The following is a 26686-nucleotide window of genomic DNA, read 5'->3' on the forward strand; positions in this document are numbered from 1 at the left end:
CAAGTTGTGTATGATGGAACTGTGTCTCAGAAAAGGAAAGTGACCAGTGGCATGCCTCAGGGTTCTGTTCTTGGGCCCCTACTGCTTAACTTATTTGTTAATAACATTCCATGAAGATTGATTAGGGATCTTCAAACGTTTGCTGATGATCCAAAGTTAGGTAAAATTATCAGAAGTAGTACCGATGTTAATTTCTACTGGAAGATCTGAATAGATTTTTAGCTTGAACAAATGATAATGTTGCAGTTTTAATATTAATAAATGTCCAAGTTGGTTAAGGGATTCTATCATATTAAGTAAGGCATTATATTTTGGAATACAGAGATATAAGGATGCATACTGTATTGGTGTGCTGTATTTCAGGAAGTGTATGAGATTCGAAATCTTGGAGAGTAATGAAAGACAGTGGACTGATGTTCCAAGGGCACATAGCAAATGTTGCAAAGATTGCACATCATATTGCTGCTATGATAAAAAGTACATTGACATGTACTGTTGTGCTCAGATTCTGTCACCTAGTTTTCATTGTGATGTGGAAATACTAGAGAGGGTCCAAAGACAAATGACCAAAGTGATATCAGAAGAGTGTTTGAGCGAATGTGGATTACAGAGGATGGTAGAGATATGATAGAGACCTTCAAGTTGGTTAAGGGATTCTATCATATTAATACAGAAGAAATCATAAAAAGAGAGGATGTTATGATGGGAAGAACAAGAGACCATCCCTGAAGTTGTATAAAGATGTGGGGAAGAAGGGTTGAGGAGTAGATTTTTTATGTGGAGAGTATAGTGAATGGAATGTATTGCCTGAGTGTGTTGTGAGTGCAGGCAGTGTAAGTAACTTCAAAGCTCATTATGATAAACATGTTGCTATTTGAGTGAGTCTCCCACGATGAGTCTGTTGACTCCACGGAGGTTACCAAATAACAATAAGCTAGTAAACTCCAGTACTTTTATCTGGATTCTTTTTTTTCTGGTAAATAGTAATAAATTTAAATTGGCACTAATTTTATATCAGTATGATTGGAGCTATGAAATAGCAGGATGAAAAATTTAGCTCAAATTAAATCAGTAGTTACTCATTCTATGACCCATAAGGAGAGAACATTCACAATTATCTCTTCTGTTTTGGTGGGAGCAAGAAAACTTTTGTATCATACAGCTTTTTTATTACTGTTGTTGTTTAACCCATTGGTTGAGAAAACTATGATTATGTTCTGTTTTGTTGTAGAAAAATGCAGCTTCATTAGTAGCTATTTCTTTCTCAGTCTCCATACGCTTTTATGTGAAATAATTAGTTTTTTGCTTGAACTTTTGCCTGCTGAAGCTGTTTACAGTTCTTTGCTTTGATATGTAGTATTCCAATGTCATTATTATGTTCATGACTCTTTCCGTAATAATAATAATAATAATAAATAATAACATAAAGTGTGCATTGCATTAGTGCACTGAACCATTCCAATGTCATTATTATGTTCATGACTCTTTTACTTTTGGATTGCAGAGATTGGTTGATAGGCGAAGAAGAGGGGATATGATAGAAACATTCAAATTACTAAAAGGTTTTTATAGGATTGATGCAGGGGAAATGTTTCAGCTGTGTGATAGTGATGGAAGAACAAGAGGTCATCTCTGGAAATTAAAGAAGAGTGTGGTTAACAAAGGTGTCAGAACAAGGTTTTTTGCCTGGAGGGTGGTGAATGAGTGGAATTCATTGCCTGACTTAGTTGTGAGCTCTTCGTCTGTAAATGAATTCAAGAAGAGATATGACAGATATTGTTTTGCTAGTTTGGGTCTCCCGCGATGAGTCTACTGACTCCATGGAGATACCCGTAATAATAATAATAAAATAAAGTGTGCATTGCATTAGTGCACTGAACCATTCCAATGTCATTATTATGTTCATGACTCTTTTACAATAAAAGTAAATTCTCCTTTCACTTTTTCACTAAATTTACATCTTTAGAACATGGTTTTTGATTTTAAGGGTGAATTTAAATCTTATTATAACTAGCCAGCAAAGGTTGGTCAATTAGTAGAGCCTCTGCTACTAATGGCTTGCAAAATGTTAAGCACGTTTGAGCGTGGTTAGTAGTTGGAAGGGGTTTCAATCATTTGATGCTGTTGACACACTCTCCCTCGATGAGTCTTTGGACTCCCTGGAGGTATCATTATTATTATTAATAATAATAACAACAACAACAACAATAAATGTAACTCAAAAATATATAAAGTATAACATATAACTTTATAAGTTAGATTACTGACACTGTTAATAACCCATTCAATTATCTATGCATTAATGTAAGCGTATTCCATTCAAACATGGTTGATAAACAGTTGACAAGTTCATGCTGCATATTATAGATTATAGGCAGTACACTGCACACTGTTTTTGTGATATGCAGTAGCAATATCATTGTTGGCTCTTATATTTAAATAAAAGAAGAAGGCCCAACATTCTGATAATAGAAATAACTCCATATATGACTTCCAAGTTATCAAAATATGATAATACTCTTTATTTCTGCAATAGTTGTTGTTGTTGTGTTATGAAAGTTACATAAAAACCATATTGCATCTTGGAAATTGGATAATTAAAAATGGGACATAATGGCATCCCGAAAGAATGTCTGTAAATGCATGGATAAATTTGGTGAAAATAGTACTGTCCCATTCAAAACAGGATGGAAGGGCACCCTAGTATGGTATCACAGCTGTTTCACTCCACAGTGTAGTCTATAAATAAGACATAAGTCATTAAAATCTGACATCTCATCATATATGAATGATAACACTACAATGTTCACCTTCTTTCATAATTTCTTCCAGTCTGAACAATGCAAAGCTTTTCAAGGAACAATAAATTTTATAAACACCCAAATATTTCTGGAAGAAAAGAAAAGAAAAGGCAGTTTAATTGCTAATGTCTCATCCACAAACCAAAACATGGAGTGTAACAGAGCTACAATGATATACTTGAAAGAAAATTTCTTATCACATTGTTCTAAGGAATCAAGTGAGGTTATTTGCTCACTAGGAACTAGGTCTTCACTCTGCTTGGAGTATGGATGCAGCTTATCAGATCTTGTAATGCTTCAGACCTTAGTTATTCTAGCAATCAATGCAAAGCATTGTAAGTAAGCTGATAAACACAATAATTAAAATGCCTAACTTGAATTTTCTATAGTATCTTTATATGGACTTTTTCAAATGAAGGTGAGCCGATTTCATACGGAGGTAGCAAGGTTTTTTCTCACGGAAACTGAGGTTTTTCACTCCGCATACAGACAAATTTGGCCCTTCAGAACATATGCACTTTACAGACAAAAAATACTAGATGTGGGCAGTAGATGGCATTAATGTAGATGATTAGTATTAGAGGTTTTTGGTGTAGTAGTGGAAATGGAGAGTTTTACAGTAAGTGTCCTCCCTCGATGAGTCTTCGGACTCCTTGGAGGTGTCACGAATAATAAATAATATAGTATATATATTCTTAAAGGTTTTTTTAATGTATTATTGTACAGTTATCTTCATTAAATGCTATATTAATAGTATTTTATGCAACCAACAAAACTTGGAGATACCAGATATTTGTTGTAGTGCAACTAGTGGTTACATTTCATTAGTTTGTGTTTATTATGACAATAAACTCAGCTTATAATAAATTTAGTTTAATCCTTTATCCAAGTGTGAGCAAACAAAGTTTGCGCCTGAAAGTATCTTCAGGACTGGGGTAAGGTGGTACAACACCAGGGCACTCCTTGCAAAGGTGGAGCAAGCTACCAACACTCCTATCTCAGTATCTCCCATAATGCAAAACACATCTCCTTGTGGATATGTCTAATGTTATGCATTACGGGAAGGGCCACAACCCAGACTAGTTTCGACCTTTATTGAGGTCTCTTCAGTGGGAGCCAGGCCCAAGTGGAGATACCAGGCAGAAGCATTAGCAAGTCATCTCTATCCATAGGAGTTGCCAAATGGTGTGCCACCCTTTTTTAATAAATTACTCTGGATTTAGAGAAAGATGTTGAAAGTTTATTTTTCACTTGGTTAGAGTATAATAAATTTAGTTTAATCCTTTATCCAAGTGTGAACAAATAAAGTTTGTGCCTGAAAGTATCTTCAGGACTGGGGTAAGGTGGTACAACACCATTACACATATCCGCAAGGAGATGTGTTTTGCATTATGGGAGATACTGAGATAGGAGTGTTGGTAGCTTGCTCCACCTTTGCAAGGCGTGCCCTGGTGTTGTACCACCTTACCCCAGTCCTGAAGATACTTTCAGGCGCAAACTTTGTTTGCTCCAAGTGTGAGCAAACAAAGTTTGCTCACACTTGGATAAAGGATTAAACTAAATTTATTATACTCTAACCAAGTGAAAAATAAACTTTCAACATCTTTCTCTAAATCCAGAGTAATTTATTAAAAAAGGGTGGCACACCATTTGACAACTCCTATGAGTAGAGATGACCTGCTAATGCTTCTGCCTGGTATCTCCACTTGGGCCTGGCTCCTGCTGAAGAGACCTCAATAAAGGTCGAAACTAGTCTGGGTTGTGGCCCTTCCTGTAATGCATAACATTAGACATATCCGCAAGGAGAAATGTGCTTTGCATTATGGGAGATACTGAGATAGGAGTGTTGGTAGCTTGCTCCAACTTTGCAAGGAGTGTCCTGGTGTTGTACCACCTTACCCCAATCCTGAAGATACTTTCAGGAGCAAACTTTGTTTGCTTACACTTGGATAAAGGATTAAACTAAATTTATTATACTCTAACGAAGTGAAAAATAAACTTTCAGTAAACTCAGCAATTTTCAGAACAATTTCAGTTCTGTCAATAAATCGATAAAGAACAAATTATGTTTTTTTAATATAATATATATATATATATATATATACAGGCAGGCCTCGTGTTACAGACAAGATATGTTTCTGAGAACATCTTTACGTCAGATTTGTATGTAACTCGGATCCCTGATGAACAGCACATATATGGTAATAATAATAATAACAATACTATAATGGCTCATGTGTGGTAATAATAATAATTTATTATTAGAGTACAGGGATATTATTATTATTATTATTATTATATAAGGTGCCTCCATGGAGTCAAAAGACTCATCGCAGGAGACCCAACATTGACATACTAACCGTTATTCACAAAATACCTGTTATACTTCCCCTTAAACTCATTCACAGATAAAGCATTCACAACCACCTCTGGCAATGCATTCCACCCATTTACAACCCTCCAAGCAAAAAATCTAGTCCTAACACCCTTGTTAACCACACTCTTACACAATCTCCAGGGATGACCCCCCCCTCGTTCTCTCCCTTCCTGCACTGGTCTTAAAACGTTATCGGTATCAATCCTATAAAACCCTTTTAATAATTTATATGCCGCTATCATAACTCCTCTCCTACGTCTATCAACTAGTTTTTGAAGCCCACAGACCTTCATTCTATCCTCGTAGGAGACATCCCACAGGCCTGCAACAATTTTCGTAACCTGCCTGAATCCTCTCCACCATTTCCACATCACCAAGTAATCCAGGTGACCAGATCTGTGCACAATAGTCCAAATGAAGTCTTATTAATGCTTTATAAAGTGGGACAATCACTTCCTTATCCCTGCTTGTCGGTGTGTTCTTCAATAACCATGTAATCTGATGTGAAGTTTTGGCAACCTTTGCAATATGCCCTCAAAACTTAAGTTCTCTGTCCACAATAACTCCCAAGTCCCTAGCCTCATCAGCTTCTTGCAGTTCAGTTCCATTAATATAGTAAACAGCATGTGATCTCATCCTTCCGAAGTGCATCACCTTACACTTGGCCACATTAAACTGGCAGCCATTTAGTTTAGCCCAAACTGTCAGCTTATTTAAGTCATCCTGCAAGATATCTACATCATCTGAATTAACTGTCGCTCTTCCCAGTTTTGCATCATCAACAACTAAGTGGATATCTCATTTCAAAGTATTCCCAATATCATTGATGTACAAATTAAATAATAGAGGACCAAGCATCGAGCCCTGAGGCACACCACTAGTCACCTGCCTTCTACTGGACTCTGCTCCACCATAAACCACTCTATGATATCTATCCACTAGCCACCCTCTAATCCAAATCACTAGCCTCAGATCCATACCCATTTGCTCCCATTTATGCAACAGAGTTCTAAGCGGAATCTTGTCAAATGCCTTTGCAAAGTCCAACAGGATCACTGAAAAAGGATTTCCTTTATCCAACTCCATTGTTACTTCATTATAGAAAGTGAGTAAATTGCTAAGGCAAGATCTACTCTTCACAAAACCATGTTGCCCCTTATAAAGTATCATATTGCTGTCCACCCAGTCTGAATTCTAATTTTTATCAATTTCTCCAGAACCTTAACCACCACACCCGATATACTGATTGGTCTATAATTTGCTACCTCAGTCCTGGAGCCCCCCCCCCTTATGTAGTGGAATAATTTTCCCCTCTTTCCACTCAATTGGGACTTTACCAGAACTGAGGCTTAAATTAAACAGCCAAGTTAGAGGAAGTGCTAATTCTCTTGCACATTCCCTTAAAACATGGGCCGATATGCCATCTAACCCAATGGCAGTGTTAGCATTAAGGTTCTGTAATATACTAAGCACCTCAAATTCTTCTATCCCTATACTCTCATCAGTCAATGACACGTCCGGCACTGCAAATCACAATCCAGATGGTACACTTTTGCAAAATGATCACTAAGCAACTCAACAATTTGATTAGCTTCTATAATATCCTTACCATCAACACATTTTAAAGTCATCCTTCCAAAGTTATTCCTTCTTTTACTTGCCACATAGCGAAAGACCTCCTTAGGATTTTTTTTGGACTCATCAGCTAGCTTCCTCTCATAATTAACTTTGGCCTTCCTTACTATGCAGGTTACCCTTCTTGCCTGTATCTTGTACTGCTCATGGGAATGCTCATCACCTTTTTTCTTTATACTTATACCACAACTTTTTCTTTATCTGCAACTCTCGCTTAATAATATTATTCATCCATCTTACTCCTACCTGATTCCTCCTCCTGATTCTGGGAATACAGTCAGATACAACTTTCATTAAATACTCCTTGATAATCTCCCATGCACCATCAACATCTTTCCCCTTAAAATTCTCATGCCATAGCACTTTTGAAAGCTGACTTCTCAGCTTGTCATAATCAACAGCCTTGTAATTCCAAATTACAGAAACTATTGTGCTCTTTCTTTTAATTCAAACAAACAGAACATAAAAATAGTCATCCTTCCAAAGTCAAAGATGCAAACATGCAAATTTTAAAAATTCCAAACTCATACACGCAGGTTTGTTTACATGCACAGAAGAAACTAATTAGTTATTAATTTAATTATTTAATTCAGTGGTTCCCAAACTTTTTTGGTTCATGGTGCCCAAAGTCAGAACATAGGCCAACCTAACAGTTGCAGTGCACAATTAGTATGGTTATTTCAGTGAAAATATTGGAATATTTCATGGCGCACAGTTTAATAACCACTGATTTAATTATTAATTATCCTTATGGGGATCCTCGAGCCCATTTGAAGAAAGGAACGCCATAAGTCAGGTCATCCGTAACCCAGGAACCGCATGTATATACATATATTTATCTCACACATGAAAGATTACAAAATCTATAACAGAACAAGTGATCTGGGAGAAAGAAAGAATCTGCTGACGTGTTTCTTGAGGTGATGAAGGTAGTAATCATATGAGAGAACAGCATAGAGAAATTTGTTCCAAAAAAACTGAAGTAGATAAAATGAGAGAATGAGAAATTAGTTTGATAAATTTGGAGCTGAAAAGAGCATAGGCATTCTTATATGTAGGAAAAAAGAATTTTATTGTATACTTCAACTATAATGGATAAACTACTTAGAACCAAATTGGAAATAATTCAACAAATATCAACAGATATCCTAAATACCAAATTTTATAATATTTCATCCTCCTCCTCCTTCTCCTTATACATATATTAGGCCCTAGTGGCCTGTTTTGTTCATATTAGGCATGGCCTATTATGATTTGAAACTGCGAACACCTTGAGGATAACGTGGTTAGTTAGCCCTATGCCTTCCAGTGTGTCCTATGTCTGTAGATGTATGTGTTCGTGGAGATGGTTTGCCTTGGGGGTGAAAAACCTAAGTTTTTGGGTGAAAAAATCCCCTACCTCCATATGAAACGGCTAACTCACCTTTAGTGAAAAGAGACCAGATAAAGGTTCCTCTTGTCTTGGACGGGAATCGAACCCAGGTCTTTCCAACCAAAGGGCTTCGTCTATACCAACCGAGCTAGCTACAGAGGCTCAATATTTCTTCCAGTCAGTGCAAAATTATTAATTAGTTTAAACATTTCTGACAATAAAAACAGAGTGATTGAAACCAAAATCAAATATCACAGTAATATCTTCCAATGTATATCTGAAATCCCACATATTATTTAAATTCAATCCAGCCAAAGCAGAATTATTAGAAAATATACTTTTGAAACATTTCATGGAATTACTAAAATAAAAAGCCAAAAGGCTCCAGTTTGGCGATGCAAAATTAAATAAGCAAAGTGGATATTAGATCCAGCATTATTTCAAAGCCGAATGTAGAAACTATAAAAGTTTCATAAGTAAGTTAACCAGAGTTGGAGGGAATCCATTCCTCAGCATTCATTATGTCTTTTAAGTAATCCACACTAAGGCAACTCGTGAATGCCAAGGAATGTATTCCTGAGTTTCTACATTCAGCTTTGAAATAATGCTGGATCCAATATCTACTTTGCTTATGTAATTTCATGGAATGATGCTTAGGAGTCAAAGATGGATAACAGGGAGGAGACCTCCAGACAGCACTGAAGGACTGTGGAGAACTAACCAGGGCTTCTGCCCTAACGCCCAATCCATGCCTTCTCAAGGTGAACCCTCATGTTACACTTTAATGGAATAATTACAGCACAAAGAGAAATAATTAAACAGCAGATTTAATCATTTCAATGTTTTGTCTCAATCACACAGACATCTTCAGGAATACAATATTAAAATTGTAATAACGCACACAAAAACAGAAGAAACAAAATTAGATTAAAAGGAGACTGAAGTCCTATGGGAGGGGCACCCTCTGTGGGTGCTGTTTATTTTCATTTCGTTTTCTTCCACTTATCGGATCTTGTGTATTTTTGTGTCTGTTATTATAATTTTAACATTGTATTCCTGAAGATGTCTCTGTGACTGAGACAAAATATTGAAACAATTAAACCTGCTATTTAATTATTTCTCTTTGTGCTGTAATTATTCCATTAAAGTGTAACATGAGTGTAAACTAGCAACTACGCCTAAAAATATATTCTACCAATAACATACCTGGATACTGAAAGAATGAGGATGGGCAGGCAATTTGATTCAGTCAACCAAATTCTATTATTATTGCCTTAATAATGGTACAAAATGAAGAACTTCATTTAAGCTGGGGCACTGCCTGGTAACAAGCCCCCTTCACTCATTGTTTTCATCAAGGAACCAGGGCAAACTGTAAAAAAAGTCAGCTAATGGAACTTGTGACCATCAGCACAAGAAACATCATTATTATTATTATTTGACACCTCCAGGGAGTCCAAAGATTCATCGAGGGAGAGTGTGCCAACAGCATCGAACGATTGGCCCCCTTCCAACTACTAACCACGTTCCAACTTACTTAATTGAGCCATTAGTAGCAGAGGCTCTACCAATCGACCAAGATCTACATAATATGTGTTACCAAAACAAAGAAGACAAAAACAAGCAAGATATTTTTAAGCAACAACTACAAATTGTATATTCTACCAATAACAATCAGGGAAAAGGAGTAGCATACAACACTAAATATGAGAATAATCTTTTTGAATGGTATGCAATGTCAAATAGAGTGATTTGGGCAAATATCAAAGTGTGAAACTGGACTATGAGACTTATTTGTACCTATGGTCTAAAGAAGGTTCTACTAAGTAAGTAGAGGAATTTTTCAAGCAGAAGAGAAAGCAGCTGACACAACGAAAAAGGAAAAGTTGGTCCCTGTTGGAGATCTAAACAGCATGGTACAAAAATGATTATGAGACATATGGACATGTTTTCAGAAAATCTGGAATAAAGAGGAACAGAGCACAGATAATAATAATAATCATAAGTACCTATTAGATTTCTGTTCAGGACATCAACTAGTTATTATTAACATCATGTTCCAACATAAAGATATGCAAATTTACATGGAAAGAAGATGCAATAAAAAAGAAAAGTCTCTTTGACTATGTCATTGTTGACAGCAATGTTTTCCCACAGGTTCAGGACAAGAGCAGGAGGACATGAAATTGAAAGTGATCATCAAATAAAACTGAATGTGAGCATTACAGAGGAATTTCCCAACTGTGTTTCTGGTAAGATTTTTGCAAGTATAATTGAGAAGAATTATACAAGGTAAGCTTGGAGAAGAACAAGCTGAATTCAGGCTAAATAGAGGTTATCAGGATCAGATTGTGACTGTAAAATAAAGAGTTCAGAAATCATGGGAAGATAATGTGGATCTGTATTTAAGTTTTGTAGATCAAGAAAAGACATGAAAAAGTGCCAAGAGAAAAGCTCTTTGAAATGCGACAATTATATGATGTAAATGGGACATTATGTCAAGCAATATGTAGTCTATATTTGAGTTGTAAGTCAGATGTTAGAACTGAGAAGTACATGAAGATAGTTTGAGGTTAAATCTAGAGTGAGACAAGTGAGCACATTTTCTCTACTGTTATTCATCATCTATACGGATAGCAATCATTAGGTAGGAAAGTGGTATTAAACCTGAGATGAAATTGATTATGCTAATCTCAACACTTTACTTTTTGCATGATATACTCTAACATAAATTCAGTGCACATCTGCAAGATTCTCTGACTAAACTGAATAACTGCTGCATTAAATTTTGTAAGAAAATTAGCAATATAAACACAAAGATAATGAAGATAGGCAGAAACATCAAAAGCATCCTGAATGGAGAACCTATAAGACAAAACATTTCAGCTATTTATACCATTTTACTGAAGATAGCAAATTAAATATGAAAAAAGGGAGCAGAATTAGCAAATCTGGTAAGGTAGGAAATCATCATCATCATCAAATTCCTGATGTATACCCTCAAGGGAAGGGGGGGGGAAGGTCTACTGGATCTTATGCTAGTATGAAGAGCTACATCATTACTATCTTCATATCAACAATTTTCCTCCAGATTAGCCTGTTCTGTCAACATTCCAATATTATCAGATCTTATATTTTTGTCTTCTAAGGCACTCTTTAATGTATCAATCCACCTATATCTTGGGCTTCCTCTGGATATTTTTCCTACCATCCTGGTAAAGAATACTTGTTTAGCTAATCTCTCCTTTCATATTCTTTTTTAAGTGCCCATACCACCTAAGATTAGCTATGCTAACACATTCCAAGTTATTATATAATATCCTCATTTTTAATGTGATACTGCCATTGATGACATCTATTCAGTCCCCTAATCTTTCTCAGGACTCTCATATCGGTGGTCCCCAGTCTTTGATCAAGAGTTCTTTTTCTGACCCAGTTCTCAAATCCATAAGTTAAAATTGGTTTGAACAATGTCTTCTATACAGCTAGTTTAGTGTTTTGACTAATCTCTCTCTTATTCCATATAAATTTATTGACTTCCTACCATACCAGCTTTGCTAATTCTGCTGTCAATTTCCAAATTTAATTTTCCATCTTCACTAAAAATTGTCTAAATATCTGAAATGTTTTATTGTTCTATAGGTTCTCCATTCAGGATGCAGCTGATGTTTTCATTATGTCTTTTTAATGCTGATTTTCATAGCGAATTTATTACAGCAGATATTCAATTTGGTCAAGGTATCCTGCAGACTTGTCTTGGATTTATTTGGGCGTATCACATCATCTGCATAAAGAAAAGAGATGAGATTGACTTCTCCAATTTTGATATCAGATTCAATACTGTTTTCATTCATAATGTGATCCACATAAATGAATAACAGTGGAAATAATGTACAATCTTGTTGCATCCTGACATAACATCAAACTATCTTCCTGTACCTCCTTCAAATTCTAACTGCTGATTAACAACTCAAATAGACTATGTATAGCTTGATTATAATGTCCCATTTACACCATATAACTGGAGAATTTGGAACAGCTTTCCTCTTAGCACCTTGTCATATGCCTTTTCCAGATCTACAAATCTTAAATATAGTTCCTTGTTATATTCCCATGATTTCTCAACTATCTGTCTAAGTGAAAATCTGATCCTGACAACCTCTGTTTGGCCTGAACCCAGCTATATTTAGCTCAGCACTAAATGGTGATCACTTCCTATTTCAAATCCTCTGTAAATTCTTGTGTCCTGAACCAGTGGGAAAACATCACTGCTGACAATAACATAGTTAATGAGACTTTTCTTAGCTCTTTACTTTATACAGATGATGTTATACATTTGAATAAATCCAGTACAAGTGTACAAGATTCCATAACTAAACTGAATTACTGTTGTAATAAATTTAGTATGAAAATCAGCAATAAAAAGACAAAGACAATGAAAATAGTCAGAAACACTGAAAATATCAATTGTACCCTGATGAACCTTTAGGACAAATAAAAGATTTCAGGTATTAAGCACAATTAAACAAAATTAGTAAAGCTGGTTATGGTAGGAAGTCAAATAAATTTATAAGGAATAAGAGAAAAATTAGTCATCATCAATTTCCTGATATGTACCCCGAAGGGGTGTTCGGGTTACTATGACAACACTACATAATTAAGTTTATAGTATTATTAATCTCCTAATGAACAATTTTCTTCCAAATCAATCTATTACTTGTGAGCACCCTAATATTGTCATATCTAACATTTCGTGCTTCTAAGGTACTTCTGACTGAATCAATCCACCTAGACCTTAGTTTTCCTCTAGGTCTCTTTCCTTATTATTATGGGTATCTCCATGGAGTCAGTAGACTCATTGCGGAAGACCCAAACTAGCAAAACAATATCTGTCATATCTCTTCTTGAATTCATTTACAGACGAAGAGCTCACAACTAAGTCAGGCAATGAATTCCACTCATTCAACCTCCAGGCAAAAAACCTTGTTCTGACACCCTTGTTAACCACACTCTTCTTTAATTTCCAGGGATGACCTCTTGTTCTTCCATCATTATCACACAGCTGAAACATTTCCCCTGCATCAATGCTATAAAAACCTTTCAGTAATTTAAATGTTTCTATCATATCCCCTCTTCTCCGCCTATCAACAAACCTCTGCAATTCACAAGCTCTCAATCTATCAATGTAGGGAGCATTTTTTACATCACTCACCAACTTGGTCACTCTTCTCTGAACTCTCTCCACAGCCTCCTCATCTATAAGGAATCCAGGTGACCAGACCTGAGCACAGTAATCCAAATGTGGAAGTATCAATGCTTTATAAAGGGGAATAATAAACTCTTTATCTCTGGATGTCAGTGTGTTCCTCAACAACCAAGTAATCCTATGTGCAATCTTGGACACCTTAGCAATGTATCCTCTGAACTTCATCTCCCTATCTACCAACACCCCTAAGTCCCTAGCATCGTCAATCTCTTGGAGTACTGTTCCATCAATGTAGTACACAGCTGGTAATCTTTTAATCCCAAAATGCATGACTTTACACTTTTCCACATTGAACTGACATCCATTATCTTTTGACCATTCTACCAGCTTATTTAAATCATCCTGCAAACTTTCAACATCTGCTTGATTTTTTATTGCGCTACTCAACTTTGCATCATCTGCAAACAACTGAATATCTCCCTGTAAGCCATTTCCTATATCATTTATATACAAACTAAACAACAATGGCCCAAGCACACCACTGGTCACCTGCCTCATCCTGGATTCGGTTCCTCCATACACCACCTTCTGGTATCTCTCCCTGAGCCCTTCTCCTATCCATATCACAAATTTAGTATCCATTCCTATCTGCTCCAATTTGCGTAACAGTGTTCCATGGGGTATCCTGTCAAAAGCCTTAGCAAAATCCAGAAGTACCACTGTGTAGCCAGTTCCTTTGTCCAACTCAGATTACATTCTATTATGAAAAGTTAATAGATTGCTAAGGCAGGATCTACCTTTAACAAAACCATGCTGGCCTCTATAGAGTATCATATCCTGATCCACCTATTCTTGAATTTTGTCTTTAACCAACTTTTCCAATATTTTCCTGCCATCAAACAGCTGTTTTGCTAACCTTTCTTTACCCATTCTATTTAAGTGGCCATGCCACCTTAGATTATCTCTGCTACACATTCTTGAATGCTAATAATGTCAAGTTCTTTTCTCATACCTTTATTTTTAATATGATTCTGCCATTGATGCCATCGGTTCACTCCACTAATTCTTCTCAGAACCCTCATATCTTGGTCCATAGTGCTTTATTTTATTTAAGTGGCCATACCACCTTAGATTATCTCTGCTACACATTCTTGAATGCTAATAACATCAAGTTCTTTTCTAATATCTTCATTTTTAATATGATTCTGTCATTGATGCCATCGGTTCACTCCACTAATTCTTCTCAGAACCCTCATATCTGTGATCCGTAGTGCTTTATTTTATTTCTAACCCAATGCTCAGATCCATAACTTAAAATGTTTTGAACACTGTCCTGTATACTGTAAGTTTGGTTTTGGCTAATTTCTCTCTTATTCCATATAAATTTATTCAGCTGGCTACCCACCATACCAGTATGCTTATTCTGTTGTCTATTTCCAGATCATCTGCAGGAAGCAAACAGCTAAGTTTGACATTTCCAATTCTAATATCAGGCTTGATGCCACTATCTTTCATAATTTGATCCATATAGATGATAAATAAGAATGGAGATAATGTGCTTCCTTGTCATATCCTGGATTTTACATCAAACCATCTTCCTGTATTTCCTTCAATTCTGACTGCTGATTGACAACTTATAATATAAACTCTGTATAGACTTTTAATGGGATTATATTGATCGAGTGCATATAATAAACAACTATGTTATACCAACTAGTTTCACCAACTAAGGGGCTGTTGGCATCTTCAGGGTACATAACTGATGTAAGGCACTAAAAAGTAAAAAGCTGTTATAAACTATAATCAACTAATTCCAATTATATTAAACAAAGAACAGAGCACGTACAACACATTCATAGAGCGTGGATGATATCACTTGTTGTTATTTAGGAACGTTCTATAGTTGGCACTATAATTCAGTTCTATAGTGCCAACTATAGAACGTTCCTAAATAACAACAAGTGATATCACCCACGCTCTATGAATGTATTGTACGCGCTCTGTTCTTTGTTTAATATAATTGGAATCGGTTGATTATAGTTCTCAGTTGTTTATTATATGCACTTGATCAATATAATCCCATTAAAAGTCTTTCCAGAGCTTTTTGGTCAAGAAAATTAAACGTTTTTTAACATAAACTCTGTATATTGTTCCATTCACCTCATATAAATGTAGTGTTCTGAAACTCTGGGCACCTTGTTGTATGCCTTTTCCAGATCTACAAAACTTAAATACAGATCCTTGTCATATTCCCACTTCCCACAATTTCTCAACCATAATAAATTTAGTTTAATCCTTTATCCAAGTGTGAGCAAACAAAGTTTGCACCTGAAAGTATCTTCAGGACTGGGGTAAGGTGATACAACACCAGGCAACTCGTTGCAAAGGTGTAGCAAGCTACTAACACTCCTGTCTCAGTATCTCCTTTAATGCAAAACACATCTCCTTGCGGATATGTCTAATGTTATGCATAGAGGGAAGGGCCACTACCCAGACTAGTTTCGATCTTTATTGAGGTCTCTTCAGTGGGAGCCAGGCCCAAGCTGAGATACCAGGCAGAAGCATTCGCAGGTCATCTCTACCTATAGGAGTTGCCAAATGGTGTGCCACCCTTTTTTAATAAATTACTCTGGATTTAGAGAAAATTTCTCAACCATTTGTCTTAAAGTGAAAATCTGATCTTGAAAGCCTCTATTTGGCCTGAACCCAGCTTGTTCTTCTCCAAGTTTCTCTTCCACAATCTTGCTCAACCTTTTTTCAAGTATGCTTGCATAAATCTTAGCTGGAACACTCAGTAGAGAAATTCCTCTGTAATTCTCACATTCAGTTTTATTCTCTTTTTTATAGATGGGTACTATGAGAGCTCAACTCCAATCACTGGTAATTCGACCTTCTGACCAGGTACTCTGAATTATGCAGTTTAGCCACTGCAAAACTTTTATACCTCCATACTTAAGCATTTTTAGTCGAATATCATCTACTCCAGCTGCCTTTCTGCATTTCAAGTTTTTGACAGCTTTTTCCACCTTATCTATATGTACTCCTTTTTCCTTTCCTTTTGAAAATTTTTTAATATGGGTATGTCATTGTTTGGTTTGTTTAACAGTCAATCAGAGTAATTACTCTAGACATCGATGATATCCTTATCTTCAGTTTTCATGTCACCTTTTTCATTTCTGATTCCTTTTACTTTCCTCCATTTCTAAGCTTCTTTAATAGCCTACAGAACATTTTGCCCTTCCTGATTTTTATTTTCTATATTCTTACCAGAGTCTTCCCATGACTTTTGTTTAGCTACTTTTACACATAGTTTAGCTCTGTTACATTTTTATTTGTATTCTTTTAGGTCATCTGCCGACTTATTTGCTAGTAGCTTTTGGTGTGCTTTCTTCTTTTTCCCTACTGCTTCTTTAACTTCTTGTGTCCACCATGATGTTCTTATTTTTCTATCCTTGCAGACAACTCCATCATGTATCTCTGTAGGTGAATCAATGTCTTCTTCAGAATTAGCCATTGAGACTCCAAGGTTTGGTTCTTGTTTTCAATTTGTTTCATTTTTTATTCAATAATGTTCATATAGTCAAATCTACAATTTACTAATTAAAGCTGCTCAACTTTAATTCTTTTTAAAACTTTCTTATATATTGTTCTTTTCAATGTGATATCCATTTTTATCCTTAGCACTAAGTAATGGTCACTTCCAATTTCAAATCCTTTGTACACTCATATCCTGAACAGGTATGAATATATCACTCTCCACAATGATGTAGTCAATGAGGCTTTTCTTGTCTCTTGTGATTCTCTCCATGTGAACTTGTGCACATCTTTATGTTGAAACATGCTGTTAGTAATGACTAGTCCGTGTCCTGAGCAGAAGTCCAGTAAATACTTATCATTATTATTATTAGCTTTGCCCTTGACTCCAAATTTTCCCAAAATGTCCCTATATGCCTGTTATGATTCATTTCTCACTCTGCTTTTCAAATGTTAGTAATGAAACATAGTGTTAGTAATGACTAGTCTGCGTCCTGAGCAGAAGTCCAGTAAATACTTACCATTATTACTAGCTTTGCCCTTGACTCCAAATTTTCCCAAAATATTCCTATATGCCTGGTGGGATTCATTTCTCATTCTGCTTTTCAGATCTCCAACAAGGACCACTTTTTCCATTTTCTTTATGTAAGCTGCCTGTTCTAATGACTCAAAAAATTCCTCCACTTTTCCTTGGAAGAATTTTCTGTGGTTCCATAGGCACAAATAAGTTTAATTATTCATTTCTCCATTTTGAAGTTTGCCTACATAACTCTACTTGAAACTGATTTCCAATCAAAAACTTTAGCTTCGTGTTTGGTGTTGAATGCTATTGCTACTCCTTACTTTCATTGATCATTATTACCTAAAGATAACATCCTATAGTTATTAGCTGGCATGGTTGGCCGAGTGGTTACATATCCGCTCTCCAGCCAAAAGGCTGCAGGTTCGAATCCCAACGTGGGCATGGATGTTTGTGATTGTGGAAGTGGAGGTGGTTGGCGGCAGCAGATGGCGTTGGTGTAGTTGCAGTTGGTTGGTGGATTGAGTGGTGGAGACAGAGAGTTGTAAAGTAGGTGCCATCCCACGATGAGTCTTTGGACTCCCTGGAGGTGTCAAATAATAATAATTATTATTATTTAGTAAGATCTCACCTATTTTTGTCTTCTTTATCTCAACAATGCCAATTATGTCCACGTGGCACTTTTCCAACTCTTCTGCAAGTATAGGTTCTTTTAGGTCAATAACTGAGATTTAGAGTGATTTTGTAGAACAATCAGTGTATTTGGAAAAGTATACACCCCGCACCTTAACAGAACCTAAAGGTCGAAAGCAGTCTTTACCATAATGCATAGCACTATACACATCCGAAAGAGTATTTGTATTATGTGATATTAAGGCAATTAACGTGAAGTCACTAGCCTCTACATACAAGTAGCCTAGTCAGGAAGATACTTCATGCATAACCTTGCTTTGCTTATACTTGGATAAAGGATTGAAGCAGAATAAAATTTTAAAAATTAGTTTTAATCCTTTCCCAATGCTGAAAATAATCCATTAGACCTCCAACATGACATCTTTAATTTAATTTATAACCAAGTGAAAAAACTTTTAACAATTAGCTAATCTAGAGTATTCTAATAATAAGGTGTGACACTTTTTCACTACTTTTATATGGAAAATAGATGACTTCTGCATTACTTCAACCTTGTTATCTGTTCGGGGTGTGGTTCCCACTGTTTCCACGGATGTGGGACAGCTGAACTGGTCTCGATCACAGCATTCCATTAGATGCTTGCCTATGGTATAGTTTTTAGTGACGTAGCCATTATTGGGACCCTCTGGTGGATGATTTTTCATAGATGAGCAGTTCTCGGTGATAGGGTTTGCCTCTCACCTATTAGAACCACCGCTGAGAGTGATTAAGAGTTAATGAGTTAAAATATTCTTCAGGTCACTCACTAAGGTTAGAGTGATCTGAGGGATTGCCTAATTTTTGAAGAAGATCCTTTACTTATACAAAGGTCAAAATTCATCTGCTGGTGGCCCTTCCAATAATGCATATTATTATTGTTATTATACACACCCGGAAGGATGTGTGCTTTGGGATACTAAGACAATGAATGTGAAGTTGCTAGCCTCTATATATGAGTAACCTTGTCGTGAAGATACCTCATGGGCAAACTCTCTTTGCTTATGCTTGGATAAAGGATTAAACAAAAATATAATTTCTCTGCATCTTTATTCTTGTTGAGAGGCTCATATGCTGGTTAAACGCAATAACTAATATTTAAGGAATTGACAGCGTATACTAGAAATATAAATTAAATAAACTTTAATATATACTTTCTGATATTTCGGCAAACGTCACGTTGCCATCTTCTTGGGAACTTAATACAAAGACACGTGCACACAAGTACTACATAACAGCAAATGAGAACTGAAGCTAGGACGCTAACGTTTTCCTAAAGTCCTGGTGGTGCCCCCTGGCGGGCTATATTGGTGGTTCTTGGCCTCTGGGCTGAAGTTCTTCTGATAATTGTTTCCCAAATTTGGGGCAGTCTCATGCATCCAAATTTGTTGAGGTTTGGCATGTTCCTAAGGGCTGAGGCTGATTCCATGAATAGTCTTTCATACTTGAACTTGCTGCGGTGTATGACTGTGGCTTTCTTCCATCTTATTCTGTGGCGAGTATCCAGAGCGTGGTCTGCAAGCCCAGAGTGGCTGTACTGGTGAAATCGGATGTAATCCTTGTGTTCTGAGATTCTGATATTTGCTGTCCTGCCTGTTTGGCCAAAGTAAGACAATTTACAGCTGCAAGGGACCTGGTACACACCAGGTAGGTCTAGGGGAAGTGGTTGGTCTTTAGTGGAGCGGATAAGGGATGCCAATTTTCTATGTGGTCTATAACAAATGGTAAAGTCATGTTTTCTTAAGATTTTGTTGATTTTTTCCGAGGTGCCTCGGATGTAGGGAATGGTGATGGATTTAGAATAATCTTTTTTGTGAAGAGGAGGGGGTGGTGGGTTGTGGATAACTGGGTTAAGTATTCTCTGGATTTTTTGTCTGGAAAGTGTCACATCCATTGAAAGTGTCATGGATGTGACACTTTCAATGGCTAGAAAGTGTCACATCCATGACACTTTCTAGCCATTGGCTGAGAAAGTGTCATGGATGTGATTTAGTTCAGTGGTTAGGGCTTGATCATTTGAACAGATTATTTTTGCCCTGTTGAATAGTGTCTTAATAACTCCATATTGTTGTGAGGGGGGGTGATGGGATTGTTGGTGAATGTATCTGCCTGTATGGGTGGGTTTTCTATAAACTGAGAAAACCAAGGTTCCATCAGGTTGACGGGTGACTAGTGTGTCTAGGAAGGGGAGGTTATTGTTTTCCTCTTTTTCCAGGGTGAACTTGATTCTAGGGTGTTGGTTGTTTAAGTGTGTTAGGAAGGAGAGGAGTGAATCCAGGCCATGTGGCCAAATAGCAAACACATCATCAACGTAGCGAAGCCATATGGTAGGTTTTTGTGGGGTTGAGTTTAAGGCTTTCTCTTCAAAGGTCTCCATAAAAAAGTTGGCCAAGGGTGGGGAAAGCGGTGATGAAATCCCAAAGGATAAGGGGAATACCACTGTGGTATTCAACCTTAATGACTACACAGGTAAGCTCAAGGCTTTGCTGTTAGATCGATCCACTTACCTCCCCATTAATTACAATCCTACCAACTCACAAATTAGAAAACTCCATAGGCTCCTTAAGAAGGTTACTTCTTGGCCTGTGGAGGTTACCAACAGACTAAAACCCTATAACTCTAGACCCCCCCCCGCATATATGGGCTCCCTAAAATACATAAAGAAAATGTGCCATTATGTCCCATAGTGGATGGCATTGATTCCCCCACTTACAAACTAGCCAAGCATTTAGCCAAAGCGCTCTCACACTATACTGGCAACACACCATCACACATAAAAAACTCAGCCCACTTCAAAGCCAGTATAGAAAACCTTACACTGCAACATAATGACATAATGGTCAGTTTTGATGTCTCCTCCCTATTCACGAATGTACCCCTCAAAGAAACCCTAGAGCTAATCCAAGCTAAATTTCCTCCCGATATCTCAGCCCTATTTCAGTTTACAATAAACTCAGGCTATTTCGTTTGGCAGGAAAAATTCTACAAACAGATAGAGGGGACAGCCATGGGTTCACCACTTTCCCCACCCTTGGCCAACTTCTTTATGGAGACCTTTGAAGAGAAAGCCTTAAACTCAGCCCCACAAAAACCTACCATATGGCTTCGCTACGTTGATGATGTGTTTGCTATTTGGCCACATGGCCCGGATTCACTCCTCTCCTTCCTAACACACTTAAACAACCAACACCCTAGAATCAAGTTCACCCTGGAAAAAGAGGAAAACAATAACCTCCCCTTCCTAGACACACTAGTCACCTGCCAACCTGATGGAACCTTGGTTTTCTCAGTTTATAGAAAACACACCCATACAGGCAGATACATTCACCAACAATCCCATCACCCCCCCCCCACAACAATATGGAGTTATTAAGACACTATTCAACAGGGCAAAAATAATCTGTTCAAATGATCAAGCCCTAACCACTGAACTAAATCACATCCATGACACTTTCTCAGTCAATGGCTACCCCCCCCCAAAAAAAATCCAGAGAATACTTAACCCAGTTATCCACAACCCCCCCCCCCCTCACAAAAAAGATTACTCTAAACCCATCACCATAATCTAGATCCGAGGCACCTTGGAAAAAATCAACAAAATCTTAAGAAAACATGACTTAACCACTTGTTATAGACCACATAGAAAATTGGCATCCCTTATCTGCTCCACTAAAGACCAACCACTTCCCTTAGACCTACCTGTTGTGTACCAGGTCCCTTGCAGCTGTAAATTGTCTTACTTTGGCCAAACAGGCAGGACAGCAAATATCAGAATCTCAGAACACAAGGATTACATCCGATTTCACCAGTACAGCCACTCTGGGCTTGCAGACCACGCTCTGGATACTCGCCACAGTCATACACCGCAGCAAGTTCAAGTATGAAAGACTATTCATGGAATCAGCCTCAGCCCTTAGGAACATGCCAAACCTCAACAAATTTGGATGCATGAGACTGCCCCAAATTTGGGAAACAATTATCAAAAGAACTTCAGCCCAAAGGCCAAGAACCACCAATATAGCCCACCAGGGGGCACCACCAGGGCTTTAGGAAAACGTTAGCGTCCTAGCTTCAGTTCTCATTTGCTGTTATGTAGTACTTGTGTGCACGTGTCTTTGTATTAAGTACCCAAGAAGATGGCAACGTGACGTTTGCCAAAATATCAGAAAGTATATATTAAAGTTTATTTAATTTATATTTCTAGTATACGCTGTCAATTCCTTAAATATTAGTTATCTGCATCTTTAATTTAAGAAATTTAATGATGATGAGGTTACATGTCCTCCCCCAGTCAATCAAAATCAATAACTGCATGATCACTCCCCAGATGAGAAGAGATCAGACAATTATCAAAAAATTCTTTGATGATATTACTAGATCCAATACCCTCAAAGTGTGGATGCCTTCCATCACATGCACTTTATTTTTTGATCATTTGCATAACTATGGAAACAATTATTATTATTATTATTATTACATGGGCAACTCGGTGGTGTTGGTATTCATTGAGGGAGTCCCTAAACATTATACACTATCCAATATTCGAGCAGAATCAATCCTACCTTGCTTTGAACTCATTTACAATCACAGCACCCATGACAGACTAGCAACCTATTCCACTCATTCACCACTCTTCAAGTACAAAATCTAGTCCCCACACCCCCTGCTTAAATTTCAAGGATGGCCTCTAGTTCTCCAACCATCAGACCTGTTGTGAAAATTTTTCTCTGTATTGATCCTGCAAAATCCTTTCAGTAATTTTTGTCTCAATCATATCAACCCTTTCCTGCCAATTAACACGTTCGCTGCCAACTACGAGTATACTCGTAGTGGGTAAACCTGCTTCACAAGCCAGCTACGAGTATACTCGTATGACGCTTACCGCCAGGAACGAGATTATTGTAGTGACCTTGAAGAAGTGAAAATGCTTGGCTTGTGGGGCTAGCATCAAAACTGTGTATTCTCATAGACCGTATATGCTCTGTACAAGCCAACTACGAGTATACTCGGACGTTTACCTCCGGTAACGAGATTATCGTACTCACCTTGAAGAGGTAAAACTGCTCGGCATAGGGGAACAGACTGTGCCAAAGTAGCGTGGCAGCGAACGTGTTAACCAATTTCTGCAATGCACAAATCTTCAACTTACCCTCATAAGATGCATTCCATAGACCTTCCACCATCTTGGCTACTAATCTCTGGATCCTCTCCACCACCACCTCCTCCTCATCCCCAAGAAACCGAGGGTAACCAGATCTGTGTGATGATGTCTTATGAAGGCCTTACAAAGAGGTATAATAACTTGGAAGTTTATTTTGCACTTGGTTAGACTATAATAAATTTAGTTTAATCCTTTATCCAAGTGTGAGCAAACAAAGTTTGCGCCTGAAAATATCTTCAGGACTGAGGCATGGTGGAGCATCTGTTGGCAACTCGTAGCAAAGGTGGACCAAGTTCTCATCACTCCTTGTCTCATTATCTCCCACCATGCAAAGCACATCTCCTTGCGGACATGTATAATGCTATGCATTAAGGGAGGGGCCACTACCCAGACTGGTTTCGACCTTTATTGAGGTCTCGTCGGTGGGAGGCAGACCCAGAAGTGGTGACACTAAGGCAGAAGCAATGGAGAGGTCATATTTACCCATAAGAGTCGCCAACCGGTGTACCACCTTATTATTGAATTACTCTGGATTTAGAGAAAGATGTTGGAAGTTTATTTTGCCTCAGTCCTGAAGATATTTTCAGGCGCAAACTTTTTGCTCACACTTGGATAAAGGATTAAACTAAATTTATTATAGTCTAACCAAGTGCAAAATAAACTTCCAACATCTTTCTCTAAATCCAGAGTAATTTAATAATAAGGTGGTATACCGGTTGGCAACTCGTATAGGTAAATATGACCTCTCCATTGCTTCTGCCTTAGTGTCACCACTTCTGGGTCTGCCTCCCACTGATGAGGCTTCAATAAAAGTCTCAGGTGCAAACTTTGTTTGCTGACATTTGGATAAAGGATTAAACTAAATTTATTATAGGTATAATAACCTGTTGATCCCTGCTCATCAGGGTATTCTTCAATAACCAAGTAATCTGATGAGCTGTTTTAGCCACTTTTGCAATATGCTCTAACTTCAATTCCCTATCCACTAACACTAATCACTTATTCCCACAATACTGAAAGCATAAACAAGAACACGCAAATATTTGGATTAAGAATTTTAGATATGTGTGGAATATGTTGCCAGAGTACACAATAAATAACTGACAATGAAAAAGTACAACATGAGATATGATGGATACTAGTAGTGTGGAAAATGGAAGGACCACCATAGAAGTCCATGGAACAAAAAATACAAACCAGCAGACAGATGCATAATATCATGTGTTGCTAATTTATACCATATAAGAAACTTATAAACAACACAGTAATTAACATGTACTTTAAAATTTCTGAACTAAAGTATGATGCTACTTTTGACCAACAATCCAAATCAGTCCTGTCATCAAATTCCAGTAATCCATTATAAAGTAAACTTAAATTTTACAATTAATCAATTAGTTGTATATGTTCAAATTACAAATCTGAATGCAGCCAAAATGTAATTAGTTACAAAATTATATTATTTTTTATTATTACAATTTGCCTCCTCCATGAGTCAGGTGACTCTGTAGGATGATTATTTACCTCTCTCTCTACTCATTAAGTGCATCCACTGCCTTACACTCATTAAACGTAATTGTGTATGTTAACTGTATGTGCTCTCCAGTTAGTTTGTAGAATGAAAAACCCAATAGAAAAAAAAATTATTCTGCTGCCATATAAGACCAGCTAACTCATTTTCAATTGAATAAACCCTTATGAAGTTTCCTGGCATTATGGAAAGATTCAAATCCAAGTCAAACCAGGATTTTAAATAAAAGGTACATCCCATAATTCTTCCAAACTGTGCTACAGAGATTATAAGATTTTCTAAATTTACTACTATATTGGGTATACATAAGAAAGAAATCATATAATTAAAACTAAATTTATAGGTAGAGAAATGAAAATATGAATTTGTTTTGATATGCATTTATAATCTATCCTTTTAAACTTATCAACTGTATAAAACTGAAATCGAAATGGCAAAGTCTCTTAAACAGCATTAAAAATATCCAACTTATATACATATTAATAAAAAAATATGTATAATACTAACTGATTTCATAATTGTTTAAATACTAGTTTACCTTTTGTTAACCACATTGGCTTTTTAATTACTTCATAATAATCTTCATAATCGGAATTGTCTTCATCAACTGCTTCCATAAAACTCTGATTCCATGCTTTATTTGCACCTGACATTAGATAATCTAATATCTTATATCCAATTTGCACGTCATAACTCATCCCAGGAGGAATATCTTCCAGTTCAGGTATACGTTTTGTCCTTTTATATCTTTTCGTTGGCGATGAATTTACTTTGTTACCATTACTGTCGTTTGTGGTAAAATTCGCGACTTTTGCAAATGAAATGTAAGCTTTTCTAGCTGGGGCTTCCCTGTTAAATGCATTATATACCAAACCCTGATAATTATCATCTTCGTCATCCTCGTCTTCGCTCTCTTCTGTTAACTGAGTCGTCTCAACATCAACAACAGCATCGGTTTCGATACCACAAGTATCCCAGTGACTACTTGAAATGAAATCAGTTTCACCATTAACTAGAGAATCACCAGGAAGAGAAATATTGCTGCCTTGAGTTTCCTCAATGGCAGTAAACTGTGCCCATTTGTCTTCTACGGGACTAATATGTGAAAAACGAATGTTATGACTGCTTCTCTGATCCAAAGAAAGCATGGTGGGAGATGCAAATGCCATGCCGCAATATTTCAAACGATAATAGTTTTCATTTAATAATATATTACCTACTTAGGCCTAGCAAACAAATTCAAGTTTTGACCAAGTTTTTTTTTCTCGCTTATGTTATAAACAGCATAAACATTTTAAGAAGAGATTACAACAACTTGGAATATTTGATGAAGATGCTCATAATGTCATTATTTTCCACTTGTTAGCTATACCACAAAAATAGTTTATGGAACAGTCATTATAGAAAGTCATCATTGCTGCCAGTAAAGAGATACAATTTACCGTATTCGGTTTTTCTAATATAGATATAACGTATTAATTGCCGGTACGTTAAATTAAGTTATTAAACATAAAGTACATAACTTTTGTGACCGAAAAAAAAATAATAATAACTATCCTTAACTAAACTTTAATACAATTCACTATACAGACGACCATTCGTAGCTTACGGTGAATGTAATATATCGACCTTCAGAATTCTTCACAAATTTTCACTGACGAAAATGGTTCTGTTAGTTTTTCCCCAAATGGATTAACCTTAACATATTTATGTAAGTTGATTTAGCAAGTTTAAAAAAAAAAAAAAATTAAATTTCAGTTTCTAAAAGCCGAAGCGTTTGCAAACGCTTATACCAACACTTATTTATTTCATGTATTGTCTAACTTTGCACTATACATATATATATATAATATAGATATAAAAATTCGTTTGAATTTTAT

At 36.6% G+C, this 26686-nt stretch overlaps 1 protein-coding gene across 1 annotated transcript in view; it reads right to left on the bottom strand.

The window, feature by feature from the left end:
* LOC150095413 (uncharacterized) overlaps nucleotides 1-26595 on the bottom strand; it is a 284955-nt gene extending 258360 nt beyond the window's left edge. The window contains exon 1 of the mRNA XM_090410362.1: nucleotides 25345-26595. Within this exon, the coding sequence (XP_090266488.1) occupies nucleotides 25345-25975 (631 nt within the window). The 5' untranslated portion in view covers nucleotides 25976-26595. The remainder of the gene's footprint in view (nucleotides 1-25344) is intronic.
* Between the last annotated feature and the right edge of the window lie 91 nt (nucleotides 26596-26686).

Source organism: Typopeltis vanoorti, chromosome 20 (assembly GCF_054136105.1).
Source record: "Typopeltis vanoorti isolate ZY-2024b chromosome 20, IOZ_Tvanoo_1.0, whole genome shotgun sequence".
NCBI lineage: Eukaryota > Metazoa > Arthropoda > Arachnida > Uropygi > Thelyphonidae > Typopeltis > Typopeltis vanoorti.